The sequence below is a fragment of the Homalodisca vitripennis genome, chromosome 6, assembly GCF_021130785.1.
Source record: "Homalodisca vitripennis isolate AUS2020 chromosome 6, UT_GWSS_2.1, whole genome shotgun sequence".
NCBI lineage: Eukaryota > Metazoa > Arthropoda > Insecta > Hemiptera > Cicadellidae > Homalodisca > Homalodisca vitripennis.
The window spans coordinates 131,965,625-131,985,413 of record NC_060212.1 but is presented as its reverse complement, the minus strand read 5'-3'; the positions used below and the strand labels follow the sequence as shown (position 1 = coordinate 131,985,413).

Genomic DNA, 19,789 nt, shown 5'->3' with positions numbered 1-19,789 from the left:
CATTTTTTTTAATCTTAGCTCATTGATAATATTTAAATAAAATGTTATAAATCTTTTTAATCAACAAATGAGTAAAATAGAATGATTTAAATTCTTAAATAAGTCATATAAGTTTTCTCTGAATCTCAATAAATTTGTATTTTAAATATTATGTCCTTTTTATATAATAATTTTACTACCATATATAAAAAATAATACATTAAGTACAAGCAATTTAGTAATTGGAGTGTTCTTGAAATGGGTAGACTATGTGTTAGGATTCTGCCTGGAGGAAAAGTTTGCAAAAACTCTTTTTTACTTGCATAATGACACAATAAATATGCATACTAAAAATGAATCAATAAATTTTGTTGACCATCACAATACTTGCTTATCTATTTTAACGGGGTACAAAAAATATTTATGCAAGTACAATTACATGTTATGTTATTTAATTTTACATAAGTAAAAATTAGTGTTATTGTAAACATTCTAAATAGAGTAATTTGTATACGAAATGCAAAGTGAGAACAGTGTGATATACATGCAGTAGAGCACTTATTACTTTTGTAACTAAATTCTTCTAAAATTACTAACAATTTTTCTATTGCACATTTAATTTCCTCATGTTAATAATATTATGCATATCTGTTTGTTTTGCATTCCAGGGAATCCGTGAACATTTTGAATCCAACATAAAAGAATGGAAAAAGTTTTTTGACAGCATGGAACCCCATAAGAACCCATACCCAGAGCCTTGGGAGAAGAAACTTAACAGTTTCCAGAAGATAGTACTTTTAAGATGCATCCGTTTTGATAAGGTTGTGCCTGCCATACAAGATGAAGTTGAAGGTATTGTTACCAAGTCATTGAGTTTTTGCTCTCTCTAGAATTGGAAAAGTGTAGTAAATGCTATAACAACTGTTAATAAATTCAACACACTTTTGTCGTTTTTAGTTGCGTATTTTCACAATTAAACCTTTAAAATATTCTATCCTTAGCACCACGGATAACAGCACATGCCTTTGTGTATTATAGCTCATTTGGGTCAGAGATTTGTTGAGCCGCCTCCGTTTGATTTGCCGGCTTCTTTTGCGGACTCCCATTGCTGCATTCCACTCATCTTTGTCCTCACCCCCGGAGCTGACCCTACAGCTTTACTCCTCAAATTTGCTGAGGATATGGTGAGTGGAATTATAATATAAAAAAATAATTTTTTAGCTGTGATACACGATATATGTAATATGATAGTGTTAATAATTTCAACATGAAAAAACATATCTCAGTATAGTGTGGGAAAATTAAAAGTCCATATTCGACAGAAGTACAATTAACAATATTGACCTATTTCTAAAAATGATAACCCTGTAATTTTGTGAGAGGATATTATTTTCACATGTTGAAATACTTTGCATACTCATTATAGAGCTCTAAAACAATATAAACAGTTCTAATGGTTTGTTTGTTGTGTGTTGTTTTTCAAATAAAAGTCAGTAACAGTATAGTCACTGATTTTGTCTTATGTTATGTTTCATATACTAGTTAGACTGTCAAGAATTAATCTATGCATATCTACAGATGCATAGATTGATATGGCAGACATTGAAAAATATTGTTTTTACTGTTGTAAATTTACATTTCCCTGGTCATCACAGTAAACATATTTAATGCTTCATTCATTTAATACCATATACAGGGCGTTTCAAAAAGGATTTTACAACTTTGAAAATTCATATAAATTTTATTAAACAAGTTACAGAGCTGGTTTTGGTGTTATTTTAAAGGAAAAAACTTCAAGTTTTTTTTTTACCTTAAACTAAAGATATTCTATGTGGCTTCCGTTGGTCATTCTGCAGACATCCCATCGGTAGTCGATTTCTTCCCAGACTCGCACTAGCATTTCAGATGTAACTTGCTCAGCAGTAGCGTAAATTCTTGCTGTAAGTTCAGGTAGAGTGGCCGGCAAAGGAGGTACATACACCATATCTTTTATGAAACCCCAGAAGAAAAAATCTAGCGGTGACAGGTCTGGGGAACGGGGGAATGGGGGCCATGCAATTGGCGCATCACGGCCAATCCATTGACCTGGGAAGCGGTCATTTAGAAAATCCTGGACGTCAGTCAGATAGTGTGGTGGTGCGCCATCTTGCATAAAGAAAACATTTCGTTCTCGGTCATCCTCATTGATCTGTGGTATTAAAAATTGTTGCAACATATCAAGGTACATTTATCCCATTGATGGTTCTCTCTTGGAAAAATAAGGGGGCGTACACTTTCCTATTGCTCAACGCTCAAAAAAACGTTCCCTTTAGGGCTATCACGAACATGTTGTAATGTTTCATGTGGATTTTTGCTGCCCCATATCCTACAGTTATGTGTGTTTACCTTGCCACAGTGAAAAGTGGACTCGTCAGAAAAGATTATGCTGTCCAAGAAATGTTCATCATCATCCACTCGATTTAACATATCCACACAGAAGTTCCTACGGGCAATCTTATCAGTGTCTTTAATTGCTTGTAAAAGCGAATATCGGTATGGTTTCAAGTGCAAACGTTTTCTTAACACACGCCAAACCGTCGTATGTGGTACTTGCAGCTCACGAGATGCACGCCGGGTCGATTTCGTAGGGCTATTTACAAAACATTGTCTCACTTGCTCAACGACTTCGTCAGAAGTGCTTGGACGACCTGAGGATTTTTTATGTTTCACTGAGCACCCTGTTTCTACAAAACAACTATGCCACTCATAAATTGTAGGCCTACTAGGAGGATCTTTAGCGTACTTGGTACGAAAATTACGGTGAACTGTTGTCGCAGACTTTGATTCTTCAAACCAAAACACACAACTAGCACACTCCGGTCCAGTGAAGGCAGCCATGTTTAACTTAACTGTCACTAACGCTTGTGCGGCGCGATTAGGCACTAGCGGACTACGCGAGTCAAAACTTGAACTGTTTTCCTTTAAAATAACACCAAAACCAGCTCTGTACCTTGTTTAATAAATTTTATATGAATTTTCAAAGTTGTAAAGTCCTTTTTGAAACGCCCTGTACTGGCATAGGACCTAATTTTAGCTGATGGACATCTATTTACCAATCTGCTGCTTGCAGATTGAGTCTACATGTCCAATAACAGAGTTTGTTAATTACATTATTTATCAATGTTAATTCATTAATTTTCTGGATACAAATATGAACTGTCATATTTTATGTTAGCCACTCTCACAATATGAGTATTCATGTTTTTAATGCTATTCATTAAAACACTAACATTTCCAGGGATTTGGAGGGTCACGCCTGAACTCCCTGTCCTTAGGTCAAGGTCAAGGTCCAATAGCAGTTCGGATGATTGATGAGGGAGTCAAGAATGGCACCTGGGTGGTGCTTCAGAACTGCCATCTCGCCAAGAGCTGGATGCCTACTCTAGAAAAAGTATAGTTGCTAATTTTGTAATCGTATTTTTAGTGGACAAATTTACCAAAGAAATTTTATAAATCATGTTTTGTTTGGTAATAAGATTAACATTTTCTTCATTTTCATACAGTCTAATATATAAATTAATTTTAAACCAACTGACTCTTTCACAATAATTACCTTTGAAACAAAACCTCTTTGTAAATCATACATTGTTAAAGACAACACTAGTAATTAATTTAAATAGTTTGAAAAACATATTTTTGGAATATTATGTTTTATATTGGTTAATCTGCTTTTTTTTAATTAACAGCATTGTTTTAAATCATTTCATTTTCTAACTATCTGGAAAGTACTGTCATATTCAGAGTTCAAAGTTTTATTGTAAAGACTCAATTTCTCTTTCGTTCTCACACAGCTGAAAACCAAACTTATTTCCCATCCAACACTATTTTGATGTTTTTACTTCACTTATACTCTCTCTCCACAACTAAAAAAAAAGCATAGTAGTAATTAAATTCTGGATTCCGTACCACGCAAGACCTAAAGTCCTAACACTGTCTAGTTACAAAAGGGCATATAAATAGTGTGTATGTATATTAGTTTAATGATATGACTTAACGTTGATTGATAGCTGTGTGAGAACTTCAGTCCGGACAGCACTCACCCAGACTTCCGGCTCTGGCTCACATCTTACCCGGCCGAGCACTTCCCTGTCTCAGTGCTGCAGAATGGAGTCAAAATGACAAATGAACCTCCTAAAGGAATGAGAGCCAATGTTTTAAGGTAGATTATTTCTAGAGTATCTTTAGTATTGTAAAAAATTACGAGTATCATTAAGATTAATTAACATTGAGATGTGTATATATTACATTTAAAATATTAGCTTTAATTTGGAATTATCCATTTATAGAAGTTGAACGTGGTAGATTTATTGTTTAACTATGGGAATATTCCAACTACTGTATTTTGAAAATATGAAGTACATTTTTAGTCCATTTGCATTTATTAACTTCTTTCCACTGTGATGTCAGATATTGTAATTTTGTTTGCAAAACTTAATTTGCCATTCTGCATTACAAATAATAATTTTAATTGTTTATATAGTATAGGTCACTCTTCAAAATTTGAAATAACTTCAGTTCAAGATTGTAATAAAACCACAGACTCTTTGTAAGCCTTTTTAAAATGTACAATTCCGTAGTACATTATTGTTTTATGTCATAAGTTTTAGACATTATTAACAATGAGAGTGCTCAAAAATATAAATTTTTGCATTATACAAACTTTTTCTACTTTCTATGATTAAAATATTGATGTATCATACCTAGGGATCTGCCCTAGTTTATAACGAAGCCGACAGTGTACACTGTATCAAAATCTGTTGAGTAGTTAAGAAAATATCGATGCACAGATAGACCAACATAAAAAGCAACTTTATTTTATTCTATGTATTGATTTAGCTCTTTATTACTCATATGCACAAACGGTTTTGCCGTTTATAGAAAAATATTATCCATTGTCCAAGTACGTGGGAGTGACGATGGCCGAGTGGTCTAAGACGTTGGACTTTGAGTCTGAGTTGGAGATAGCGCGGGTTCAAATCCTGTCTGTGACCATTGCACTTTTTTATCAGTACCATCAACCTTGTACTGTATCGACTCTCCCCCTTATTCTGTTTGATAAAATCCTCGCACAGGCCAGTGGCCCATGAGGACGGGCAGAATAAGGCATAAAAGGAGATCGGCTTCTCCTTTAAAAAAAAACACGTTGCAGCTAACATTTTATGTGAATTTTATCATACAGAACATGCTTATTGTGTTCAACAAAACACACACACACACACACACACACACACACACACTGAAACACAAACACAAACAATACTGAACACTGTTTGTGTAAATTTGTAAAATAAACGTTGTGCAAAATTTATATTATTAAAAAAAATGTGTACTTCATCAAATTATAAAAATTATTTTGCTCTGCTATCATCAACACCATTTTTTACCATAAAATTGTAGATATTTGTGTTTTAATTTCTTATAGAACACGTTTTTCTTAAAGTTTAATATATAATACATGACATTTGAAGGCATTTTTGTATTTAATAATGATTTTTGAACAAGGTAGTCAAATTCAAACTAGTTGTGTAACAGTTTTCACTGAGGTTGGAAGCTAAATTTAAAATCTATAATTAGTTTTTTTCTTGATATGTTCTGTGGAGAGATCCATAGACTGACAACCATACAGAAAATAAATTTTTCCATCCCTTCAGCAGATAAAAGAGAAATTATGTACTGAGTGATAGGCTTCAATGATACTCAGTCAAATTCTAGAACATTGTTACTTACCTATGTAGAAATAAAGTTTTATGCAAAATGTAAGATCTACAGATGAAATCTTTTTCATCTTACCGCATGATTCATTCATGATTCATTTTTGTTCATTAAGTTTCAAAGCAGTATTTAAATAATTAAAGTTCTGGTGAGCTAGGGAGTTACAATAACCCAAGAGTGTGGTGAGATCAAATCTCGTCACCAACTTTTAACATTGATTTTTCACCATATTATATTTTTCTTAGTCTATGAATAAAAAAAAATAAATGGTTTTATTTCACTTGGTAAAATCTCATATGATTGTACACTCAGTGTGTTTACAAAGTTATTTATTCTGTTATTTTCTCATTGCCATCATGGTTACCCATAAGAGCAATGTAATAATATTTGCTAACGTTCAGCCAAATCCCATGGAGTGTGGCATGGGACTTGAGTGGCATCAAACCCAATGTTGCCAATAAAAAAACGAAGCTTAATGCAAAATTTGAAGTTTATAGTTTAGCTCGTTTAGAGATATCGTGTAGAAGAGAAACAGAAATGAAATTTTTCAATCTCTTGAATGATAGGCTTTTCTAAGGCGCAGCCAAAAACCATGTCATAGAAAATGGCTCAGTACTTTAAAATGATATAGGTAGCACTTGTAGGGTCAGAATTTTTTATACTTAACATTTCAGATAAATTACTATTTCTATAAGATCCAGAACTGATATGATTTACTTTTAATATATATATCTTGATAGGTTTCATTACATTAGACTAGATTTTACTTAGTTTTTTTCGTTATTTTTGTAGGTCCTTTACTAGTGACCCAATTGGCAATCCAGAGTTTTTTGAAGGCTGCAAGCAGAGTATGTCTTTCAAGAAACTTGTTTTTGGTCTCTGTTTCTTCCATGCTCTTGTCCAAGAACGGAGGAAGTTTGGACCTCTCGGCTGGAACATTCCATACGAGTTCAATGAAACTGATCTGCGAATTAGTGTTCAACAACTCCACATATTTCTCAACCAATATGAGGTGAGATATAAGAAATATATAGCTACTAAAATTATGGGATTATAGAAGTTTTTTTAGAGTACTTAACACCCTAGCACAATTTCATAAGCTATATCACATAGTACTTATTGCATTTGGATTTCAATTTTATTTTGAAACAAAATTAAAATATTCTATACAAGAAAGTTTTCATGCAATGCCATTTTTAGCCTGTAAGTGGTGAAAATGTAATAAATATAAACTATTTGATTGGTTCACATTGCATTTTGTTTACACCTAACTAACAGTGATTAGTATTTGGCTTCTTTAATATGGGATATCAGCTTTTTGATAATGTAGATGTGGCTCAGTAACTTTGTGGAAAAAATCTTAAAAACTATATGAGTAATACAGAGACAAACTAAACATTAGGATACAATCATAGCAAAACACAGTTACAAAACCAAACAAGCAATAGAATTTGATGAAACGAAAACACATAAATATTCCATAACATCACCGAAGGGTAATGAAATTAAATGAAAAATGACTTTATTAGAGGCGAAGTTAGGACTATAAAGTCCTCTCTACCACTTAACCTTATAAAAATTAAACTAACATATATATGTATAAATTTATAACTAAAACTTAGTCTATTTATTTATATTACAAATTAAATGAATATTAAAATAAAAACAATTATCAATAAATTAATGTAACTATATACAAATTAATTATGAGAGAAAACAATAAAGAAAGAAAATTACTTACACAACAAATTTTACTTCAAATTATCAAAAAGCTAATAGCTGTAATAATGAAGTCATATTGAATGGAGTTTGTTTATACTTGGATTGGTTAAGCTTCAACCAATTACGGTATACATGTAATTCAACTGTTATGTTTTAATTATCATGTTTAAATGGGTGAATTATCTATTAAAAATTGGTGTTAACCATAAACAAAGAAATAAATTTGATAACCATCTCCACAGTGACTGGAAATATTTAAAGATTTTAATTGTTTGAACGCAGTATGAATGCAAGATAATAGTCATGACAAGAGGTACATAAAGCCTATTAACTGTGATTAGTGAAAATTGTTAGAGTTTTGTTTGTTGTAACTGCTTTATAAACTTGATATTTTATATAAAATATATTGTAATTTTTGGTGTTTTTAAATTTTAAGAATGCTAAAAACGAATTTTGGAGAGATATTTTTTAATTGTAATTCCAAACACATTAACAATCAAGCAATCCTTATCTTTACTGTGGTTTTATTCATTTTAACTAAAGTAAAGTTTATCAGTTATAACCTTTGACTAAACATTTTGAAAGAGATACAGCTTGTGCCATTTACCATCCACCTAATAATAATTTTATTAATAATATATAAATATTATTAAAATTATTGGTGTGGTGTTTTAGAAAATGTTTTTGTGACCATAAACACTGTTTTTGGGTAAAAAATCTTAAAAAATTAAATCTTTCTACAAATTTATAGATTACTTGTGAATATTTACCAATTAAGCCCAAAGTGTCAAATTTGGTCCAAATCGGTCCTTCCATTTACGAGGCCAATGCTTATATCTTCATATACTGACAGGCACTTTCCAAAGCAATCTTTTTGTTTTAAGGGTCCCAAAAACCAAAAGAGACATTTTATATGACTAAAATACTTACTTCTGTGCCATGAATTGGGGAGTAGTAAAAATGTACAATAAATTCAAGAGTATCTTAATACCTATTTTGTGTGCAAAAGCTGTTCAGTGTGCATGTATTACCATAGGATGTCCAGTACGAAGCCCTAAATTATCTGACCGGTGAATGTAACTACGGAGGCAGAGTGACAGACGACTGGGACCGAAGGTGTCTCATCACAGTCCTCCGCAAGTTCTACTGTCCTGCTTTGGTTACAGAGTCTGATTACTTCTTCGATCCCTCAAGTAAGTCGTTTAGCATCATTAGCAATGAAGCAGATTTACATGATGATTGCTCAAGCAACTCCAGTGGTATCTGAAACTGTCTGATTGTATGAACACATTCATTACAGTGTTGACTCTTAATGAACTTTAAATTTTAATTTAATAATGAACTTAATAAGGTTTTTGAGCAGTAACAAATACTTAAAACTCATCAAGTATTACAAAATATTTAAGTCTTCGAGTTTTGGTATTGAAAATTAAATGCTTAAAGTCAATACATGTTATTGATCACAAGGTCTGTAAATCATGAATCCAGTTTGAAAATAATGAACAACAATGTTATAAAACACAGCAGCATAAAGTAATCGTCTGGCAAGACTTGATATGACTATGGTGTGGGTCAATTTGACACTAATTAAGAGCAGTCTAAATGACTGTAATGCAGGTTTTGTATTGATGCTTTTTGCTACCATCCTAGCCCCGGCACATTCAGGGACGGAGTTCGATGGGCAGGCTTCCCTTAATTGTTTGAGGAAATTAATAAAATTCTCTAACAAGCAAATACTAAACTAAATTTAGTATAGAATCAATATGCAAATTTAATTACTTGTTAATGCTAATTAGAAATTCCAATTATCAGAAATAATTATAAATTATGTAAGATCGTAGTGATTGGTTTGGGATTGACGCATTATCATGAGTTACTTCCACCCATCCCTAAGATCGTAATCTAACCCCGATCAGTCCAGCAATGAGGAGTATGGGCTTACACATTCAACAGTCATACTTGTAAGCTATATCAGATAGATCATAATTTAGACTTACACATGGAACTAATAGTTATAATTTCTTTTACAAAATATTACAGATCATAAAAACTTGTGTAAAATACAATTATTATCTGTCTACATAAATGTAGTAGACACTTCTAACAGACTAACTAAGCATTCAATCATGGGATTTCAAGTATCCTTAGGACTGTTAGTGACCCCTGTCATTGGTCAATTTCAATGAGACTTCTTTGGTCACAATTTGAAAATCATAGGCTAACAGGAAGTGGAGTATGTGAGCTCCTTCATAATTGGTTTTTAATAACTGTCATTGGTTGGGCTTCATTAGGAGAGCCAGTGAAATGTAGGGAATATAATGACCCCTTTATGGTTGTGGTTAGGAGTTCCACTTTTAGGGTATCACTGGTCAATAGTAGGGAATGTGTAATGTAAAGATGAGTGAAAGGTCCTGTATGATGGATCTGAGGGTTAAACTGGTAAGGTGACACTGGCAAATCTTTGGAATGTAGAACAGCAGTGTCTTCAGGGACTGGATCCCCCAAACTATATAGCAATTTCTAAGCATTTATTTCTTTCTGCCTATGACTTTAGAAAGATGTCAATTTGCACATTTTATTACTATTAGTATTAAAAATTCTATTTAAAATATTAGTTTTGGCTTGAGAATGGTAAATTTGTATTATCTTAATCAATACATCCTAAGACTGGGATCCCTTTACAATCTGTTAAGCTGTGAAACAGGTGCAATGGTATGTCCGCAAGTTGAATTTGTGTATTGGAAAACTGTTTCTTAAAAGTAATAATTTAGACTTTTAAATTTTATCAGTACATTATAAATTCCTGTACAAACTCCAGAGGAGGTAAAAAACTCTCTAAGGATTGCCAGTTGCTGGAACTAGGGTATCGCTTAGAAAGAAACTTCATTACATCAACAGTTAATCGGATATCTTTTCTACGCTTTTCTAACAATGGTACATTACACAGAAAGAAAGTTTGTGTCATATCCTTCAAATGGTACTACTAGTACAGCTTTTTTTCATTTTAGTTTCTTGGTTTTATTGCATAGTAAACTTTTAAGACATCTTCACTTATGATTTCCATATCTTACTTCCCGTAAAACTACGAATCATTTAAAATTTACTTAGTTGAATGAAAAAGATGGAATAATTTTCACAGAATGAGTATATATATATATATATATATATATATATATATATATATATTTATTTATTTATTTATGTAAATTTGATGACTATAAAGTATGACCAGTTGGTATTTGAAGCTTTATGTTGTCTATCACTAGCTCATACGTATTCTCTTTATAGAACTGTACTATGTACCTGAAGTCAAGGACCACGAAGCATTTGTGAACTACATCAAGACCTTTCCACTGATCACCAACCCTTCGGTTTTTGGTATGAACGACAATGCTGACATCATGAAGGATCAACAGGAGACCTTCGTTCTGTTCACAAACACTCTTCTAACTCAGGTACATTATAGTGAAAAGAACGTTTTCAGGCATCTCAGACTGCATTTCATTGACATTGCAGACAAATGTTAGTAGCAGATTGTACTTTTTGTCTGTTTGCACATACCAGTACTGTTATTTTTTCATTAATTTATTCCTACAGAAAATTCCACTTCATTATTAAAAACATAACGTGAAAGCTAATTAACAACATTTATAGGAATAAAAACAAAAATGGCAATGCCCCTAGCAGGACAAGGTTTTCCAACAATATTTTTCAGGGGACATGAACCAACAATTATTGATCAATATTTTCCAAAAGATTGGCAAGATAGAATTTGATGTAGATAGTTCTTCTTAAAGATGTCTTTAATGTCTGTTTGGATAAGTTTATCAATCCAATCCTTTAAAAGTCTGTTGGCAAAGTGCAGTACAAAACCTAAACCATTTGAAATCTGTTTGGATTTTAAAATCTTGCATGCAAATTGTTCAATAATTGGGAGATTACTTTCCTGTGAAATTAAAAAAAGGTTCAATTAATAAATATATGTTTTTACCTGTAAGGGGAAAAATTTGAACATAATATATTTAATTTCAATTAAATTAATCAATATTTTATATATATATATATATATATATATATATATATATATATATATATATATATATATGTGTGTGTGATGTTTTATGTTTATTTTGTTCTTATAGCCCTATTTATATTTTTGTAATTTCCTGAAGACGGCTTAAGCCGAAATATAGAAACTGTTTAATTTAAACATTTGAAGATTTATTATTGAAGATTAATATATATATTAAATATATGCGTATGGTTAGCTATTAGATCTAACAAAATAGTGTTTTAATCTTGTACTTAAACTTTTATTAATATGTGAGTTATTATTCTATAAATTTACTAATTTTATTAGTTTATTTTATACTGAAATTAAGACAAGTGAGGTATAGTTACCTTATTGTAAAATAATCAGACTTGCTCTACTATAATGCATTTTAGAACATAGCAATTAAGTTGATTATTGATATATATTTTAATTTCAGAATCAACTAATTTTTGTTATTATATGGCAAACAGGATAGAGTGGTAAGTAGTCAGATTCAGTGGTGTTGCTTGTTGTCATGAATGTTTCACTTTTATTTAATTTTTAGTGATAAAGTTTGCTTTTGGTGTCTTTTTCTTTTGTGTATTTTGGGGTTCTGCTGATATTGCTGTTATTCTTTTTGCATTTTTCTGTTATGTTTACATTCTTCTGGTGGGTTTTATAGCCAACACTTACAGAATGCACTTCATATAAAACATGCATAGGTAATAAAATATTAATTGTATAAATAAAAATTAATCGCAAAATGTGTTACTAAGCGCTAATTTCAAGAATTAGCGCTTATTCGAAGAGTCAAGTCTGTGATAGTGTCAGACTTTGGGTGCTGCACTAAACAGAAGGTGAACTGAAGCTAAACTAAAAATTCACATTGAATTAACCTTTCCCACCATAGCTACGTTATGTGACTATTTGTTTGAGGTGTTAAGCAAAATCTGGAATCCTAACTCAGGTCTCTAAATTGATAAGCTTACTAACCACTTATCTACCAAAGATGGTCTATAGCAATCACCTAATGTAAAGTTTACATTGGATATGGTCAGATATGCAGAAAAATTTAACACACATATTTATACACTTATTTATAAAAAACTTGTAGTAGCCAAACTCAATTAGTATAAGGTTAATCTCTAGCTGCTAACAGTTGAACATAATTAGTCACTTGGAAAGTGGAAGTATTAACAATAGTACTTAACATTTATAGAACACCAGTAGTGTTAGGTATTGTTAAGTGTTTAAATGACTCAGACACTGATCTCCAGATGACTGAATATTCAATTTAAAGAATTCTTAAGAATATAAATTTCTGACTTTTCAAAATTATTTAAAGACAGAAACAAGAGTTTTTTCCTTTTGGAATCTATGTGATAAAAACCATTTTACAACTTGCGACCTGCACTACTGAGTTAAAGGAATTATTTAAAATAAATTGGTCACAATTTTTTTATAATAAAGTACTAGAAATTAATTTGAAATAAAATATCAACAGTCTTTTTATAATTTGTAGTAATTTTTCAAATTAATCCAAAAAGGTTACTCTACTACTAGTTTGACTAAGTTCTATCTCACTTTTTAAAATTAAATATATTTTTATATTTTAATTCAGCCTTCTGCTATATAATTAAAATAATAATAATACTAACTTAAAATATATAAATTTTATAATAAAACAAACTGAAAGATTTCTCTCAAGAACAAACCAACTAAAACAGGAAAGTCAAGTAATAATAATGAATCTTCTTGAATAAAAAATACAAGATAAAAGTTCAAATAAAATTCCACTATAAATCATGTAATAATAATAATTCTGTTACTTTAAACTTCAATGAGAAATTAATTTACTGTAAAATTTAAAATTTAGAAAGATTTAGCAAAATTGTAGAAAACAGAATATCAAAAATTTTTAATAAATACTGAAAACTATTCTGAATGAAATTAGAAAATATTAAACAGCTTAAGAAAATTTGAGGTAAGAAATTGTTGCTTCCTTAAAAAAACCCAAGGATATCAAGTAAAAGTCTGCCACTTGACATACTTATCCTAGCACTCCATAAGTCGGACTACCCCGAGCCAGTGGCCTGGTAAGGAGAAGATGCTCTCCACCTTCCAATCCTACCTCACAAGTTGGTTCAACATGTATCAAGTGAACATATGTAACAATGTTCTAATACTGATTTTTTTAATAATCGAATTCTTAGAGTTACACATGGACTTACATGAAATATTCTTACTGCTAACTTAAAATTATTATTGCTTTAAATTTTATTTAAAAAATTGTTATTTTATATTTTTATTTAACCAATAAAATGTTATTTTTTATAAAATTTACAATTTATACAGATTCCTTATGTGGTTTCATCTGTTTATTTGTTACTTTGTGCTTGTTGTGTGTATTAGCCTGTCTTTTGATTTATTTTTTATGTTGGTTGGTTTTTATATTTGTATAAATACATATTTTGTGAGAAAAGCCAGCTGATATACCTATCAGGCACTTATAGCATGCCATTAGTTGCTGTTATGTAGTATCACAGATATTATCAACTAATATTGTACATATCTATCTGTATACACTTGTTATGTGATGCATTCACCTATGGGTATTATTTATAAAGTTTATATTAACTTTATAAATAATCAGCAATATAAAGTTTCTGTACATATGTAAAATGATTTATATATTTTTGTTTTTATAACTACATGAAAAAGTCAATATATATGCAGTTACGTTTTTTATGTTATATTTCAAAATTAAATTCAATGATGATAGTGTCAATCAGATTGTTTTGTACACATACTTTTGTTCTCCATGTAGGATGATGTTATGAATTAAATTGAGCAGTATAATATGGTCACATGTTTTTATGAAATGTTCCATTTAAGTATTAAACATTTTTGAATTTCTCAGGGCTTGTGATCTCACTGTCTCTATATTTCTGTAATTATATGTGAATGAAATTGGTGGATTGGTTACATTAAACCGTTTGTTAATCAAAAATTGCTGCTTTGTTTTTATGCTGCTTCTTAGGATTTGTGGGAAATGAAAAAACTTAAGGTGAGTCAATATAGCTTACTGTGGTGTGTTTTCTTCAGCAAAAAAATCTTATACTCGTGTATTTGTTAACTCTTAGACAGCTTTATTTGTTGGGACTAGTTTGTGAGTTTAATAAGTGAGGATGTGTGGTCTTTGTCATTATGTACAATTTCTTACAGTTCTTCAAATTTGCTGTCTACATTGTACATGTTTGCTTTTTTATTTATAGGATGTCTCAGAGTTCTTGTATGGTTTCAGAATTGTTTCACTTAATAGAGTGGACTCATTTTCAACACTTGTTGGTTTTTGACTTTCTTTCTTTTCTGTCTGTCTTTCTACTAGCTTTTTCCTCAGGAATTCTAAAACATGAGGAAAAATGTTTTATGGCTATACATTTTAGTTATATCAGGTTTTATTGTCAAAAATGTAGTTTAGTATAGTATCAATTTAAAAAAAATGTAACTATTTAAGAACTGTTACTCCAGATTTCTGAACAAATAGGCATTTATTAAGTATGTTAAAATCATAATCTCTTTTAGTTATTTTATTCATAAATGTGACTATGAATAACCTTATTACCCCCTTGGAAACTAAAAAATAAACCATTAGAATATCATTTCATAGCTTGAGAGCTATCAAACAGGATCACTAGTTTCTTGAGTGTCGTCCATTTTTGTTTACTGTAAGATTGTAAATAAAATAAAATAGTTTCCATCATGTAAATTGTTTAATGATATTAAAATAATGTTCAAACTAAGAAAATTTTGTTTTTTATGTAACTTAAAATAAATAAAATATAAAGCTAGTTTTCAGACAACAGATATTTTTTTACATAAACTATATTTTATTTCTAAAGATTTTTATACCACAATTTAATTTAATTATAAATATTACCAGAGTTATGATATTTTTACCTGAAAGCATAGAATTAATAATAGCTATTATGGCACTGTCTCTGGCGCATATATGTTTTTGGTACCATAAACAATAATGTCAAAAATGTTTTTCCTCAAAGAATTAAGAATATATTGATTTCAGAATCAAGGGCCAGAATAGTTACTGCATATCATAAATAATTCTGTTGGGTAGGATGCTGCATCTGGAGGAGGGTCCTCAAAGGAGGAGGCAGAAAACACAGTATATCATGTGGCTGGAGACATCCTGGACAAGCTGCCTGAAGACTTTGATACCGTGTTGGCGCTGGAGAAATACCCGACCTTGTACAGTCAGAGCATGAACACGGTGCTGGTACAGGAGATGGGACGGTTCAACAACCTGCTCCGGACTATCCGCAACAGTCTGCGTAACTTGCGTAAAGCAATCAAAGGTGATATGTGGAAATGTTCCATCATAAGAAAGTGTAGAATATTTGTTAGATGACTCCCATTCTGAACCGTGCTAAAGAAATAAGGATCACTTTGGTTTTTATGATGAGATTAAAAGTTCTAATAGCTGTGATGCTTATATGTCGAATAACATGTGGTTCAACATTATTACCATATTTTGCTTATTCCTCAGACAGAATACATTAATGCAAGCTTGTGTGTTGAGGTCCTTCTTCTTCTTCTTATATAGTTATAGGCTAATCTCTACCTTGCCTGTAATATTACAGCTAATAGAGATTTTGGTCTATGATCAATTTAGTATGTTTTTGAAGGATAATGGTATTTGATTAATGTGCAATAAAAATAAAAGTGTTTTTGGGATGAAAATAAAAAAAATTCAAATCGATATTCATTGGAGACCAAGCAATAAAAAACTCTTAATGATTTTGTAACAAATTAAATTCAATAAAATTCTATGCATTTTCAATGTCTAATATTTTCCCAAACATTTTTATAAGCAAGTAAATTTTGAAAGTTAAACTTTTCAATTTTTATGTAAGAAAACAAAAAAACTAACTTTTGGATAACTGATAGACACTAATATAGTGTCAATATCATTCTGTAAAATTGGCATCTACCAGTATTAGCTGTTGTTACATCCTGATACTTCTTACTATTCCTTATTATTTAACTTATCAGCTACTTTTTAAACAGTATAGTAAGTTTACAGTTATTTATTTTAAAATAAATAAAAAAATGTAGGCCAGGCCTAGTTTGTAAAGTAGTCTCATCTATAGGTTTAGTTGTTGCCTTCCACCTGTGCAAACATGCTTGTCTATTCCTGTCACTCAAACTCTTCTTAGTACTATTCTTCCTCCCTACAATAAAACAATACACAAGTATTATTTAAAATAAACTAATTTGAATAACACAGCAATAAACAAATAATCAGAAACTTGGTTTTTTTTTGTCATACAGATAGTGAAAAATACAACAGTTTAAATAGAAACACACAAAGCTATAAACTATAGAAAAAGTAATTAGTTTACTATATGATAATATTTTGATCACAGATAAAGTATTATAATAAAATGCATGGTCTGCTTGGTTCAAATTCAGAATGTGTTTTCATAAAAACAATTTTTAAGGTAAAACTTCTTTGTGTAAACTATTGTGTTATTCCTGTTCTGAATGAAATGGAACTATAAAATGGCAGATAACAAAACAGAATGTATTTTCTTGACATACCTCATAGAAACAAATTTTTTCACTGATAATCTTGGTTCATACATGGAACAAAATTCCACACAAATTGCTGCTACTCAATATTTATATTGCTTTGAGAAATCTAATAATAACAAACAATTTGTATTTGGCAGGATTTGAAATTGCGGCTGAAGTTTTGAAAAACTAGGAAAAATTGTCATACTTATTAATAGTAGTACTCAGTAATACCTTCCTACTACCACAGTTGGATGTTGAGTGACGTATATGCCTTCAAGAAAATTGTGTCACCTCTTATTGTAGTGAGTAAACCTTCTAAACACCCCTTATAAATGAAATTATTGTTTACTGCGACAGGTCAGATTGTGATGACTTTTGAGCTGGAAGAAGTGTTTACCAGTGTTCTGACAGGCCGAATTCCTGGTGCTTGGGGCAAGAAGTCTTATCCCTCACTCAAGCCTCTGGGAAGCTACATCAGTGACTTTTTAGCCAGACTGGAATTTCTGCAAGTGAGTTGCTGAAGTATTTTCTATCACTGTACAGTAACACTGGATTGATATCATTTTGTTGAATTTTCTTGTGGAAAATGAGTCATTTCTGTTGTTTTTTTTTTGTGCACTCAAATCTGGGTATGTTAAATGTGAACTGTTAGTAGCCCTCTAGTACCTTTCTCAAAGTTATAAGACTGTCCATGTGTATTTGTGTTAAATGTCCAAGTCTGACACAAGTCTATGTAGTCTGATGTTAAGTTTAATTGATTGTTAATTGATTTTCATCAAATTTGTAACAAACCTTCTTTATGAACTATCTTGAAAAAGTTTGTTAACATGATCGCTACCAAAGGTTTTGATGATACTTGTAAAGGGTGATTTTTTTATTGTTGTGGTTTTTAAGTTGGCACCACTATTAAACACAACAATTAAATTTGAATAAAACAGCTGATCTTTGTTTATTATCTTATGTCATTTCGATATTTGTATTGTCTAGTGCGTATTATTGTATAGTAACCATGAAACAGACTTACAAAAGAAGAGCGTTTGCGAATAGTGCAAATTTATTTTGAAAACCGCAGTTCAGTTCGGGCAACTTACCGAGCTCTTCGTCCGATTTACAGACCTCATAATCGTCCATCAGAGTCAGGTATTCGAGCTTTGGTTAATCGTTTTCGTAATACCCACACTCTTGTTGACAAGAATCGGCAGAGACGCCGCACAGTAAGGACCGAAGAGGCTGTTGATGCTGTTGCTCATAGTGTTGAAGAGGATCCAAGTGTGTCGATTCGTCATCGTGCGCAGCAATTAGCGATCTGCTACTCAACTCTATGGAATATTTTACGGAAGGATCTACGCCTATATCCATACAAGATTCAGTTGGTGCAAGAACTGAAACGATTAGACTATCGCAAGCGTCTTGATTTCGTTGAATGGGCTCAACATAAGATAACACGTGACCCAGCTTTCGCAGGCAAGATTTTTTTCAGTGATGAGGCTCATTTCTGGTTATGCGGCTTTGTCAACAAACAGAATTGTCAGATTTGGAGTGATGAAAACCCAAAAGAATTTGTTGGTATGCCCCTTCATCCACAAAAACTTACCGTTTGGTGCACCATTTGGGCAGGTGGTGTTATTGGCCCTTATTTTTTTAAAGACAATGCTGGCCAGACTGTTACGGTAAATGGTCAATGCTATCGGGCAATGTTACGGGACTTTTTCTTTCCTCAGCTAAACGAACTTGAAGTGGATTTAGAAAATGTCTGGTTCCAACAAGACGGCGCGACGTGCCACACGGCAAACGACACAATTGGCCTCTTGGCAGAAACATTTGGTGAACGTATCATCTCATTTAGAGGTAGTGTCAACTGGCCCCCACGGTCGTGTGATATCACGCCAACAGACTACTTTCTGTGGGGATATGTTAAGTCTCAAGTATACGCTGACAAGCCACAAACTTTAAATTACTTGGAAGCTAACATTCGTCGAGTTATTGGCGGAATTCAACCACAGCAGCTGGAAAGAGTATTCGAAAATTGGACTTCTCGATTGGGCTTTCTACGCAAACGAAATGGAGCCCATATGCCAGAAATAATTTTTAAACGTTAATGTCATGACATTGTAGTTCAAATAAATGCATTTTTATGTCAATGCAGGTTGTTTTTCATTTTTTTATTTAGTTTTAAAAACCGCACCAATAAAAAAATCACCTTTTATAATCAGTCACTGAGCTGCTTTGTAGCCAAAGTGTTTGATTGGAAAAAGTTTATAAAATAAAGACTGCTACTATAATCAACAAAAATAAGACAACCAGCAAGGGGCAGCTCTAGGAATTTCATTTTGGGTAGGCTCATGTATATACATACTATGGCGGGGGGTCTGGGGGATGGAAAAATTTGAAAACCCTTATATTTGAAAACCCACTTTGTGTTACATAGCTGAGGTATATGTAAGTGTTTATTATCAGTTGCTGTCTTCTTCTCGAAATAAAATATTTCGTGCCGTAAAACACATGATGATTGAAAAGAATAAATAGCTTCAAGGAGCCCAATCGTTTCATCGATGCTACGATAATTTTTGGCAACATCTACAAGGACAAAGTTCAGCCTGTGGGCATGGTAATGAATGTATGGGCATGGGTTTTTGGTTAACTGATGAATCAGAGCTTGTAGGCCATTAATTAAATTCACTACTCATGACACTGGCTCCATCAAATGAT

General features: G+C 31.6%; 1 protein-coding gene across 1 annotated transcript in view; it reads left to right on the top strand.

Annotated features, from left to right (window-relative positions):
* The window catches only part of LOC124364921 (dynein axonemal heavy chain 7-like), a 167,109-nt gene that overhangs the window by 135,676 nt on the left and 11,644 nt on the right, over window positions 1-19,789 (top strand). The window contains 11 exon segments of the mRNA XM_046820729.1: window positions 648-831; window positions 1,018-1,163; window positions 3,257-3,409; window positions 4,026-4,177; window positions 6,523-6,742; window positions 8,489-8,645; window positions 10,741-10,907; window positions 11,977-11,985; window positions 14,526-14,552; window positions 15,621-15,858; window positions 17,438-17,589. Coding sequence (XP_046676685.1) covers window positions 648-831; window positions 1,018-1,163; window positions 3,257-3,409; window positions 4,026-4,177; window positions 6,523-6,742; window positions 8,489-8,645; window positions 10,741-10,907; window positions 11,977-11,985; window positions 14,526-14,552; window positions 15,621-15,858; window positions 17,438-17,589 — 1,605 coding nt within the window.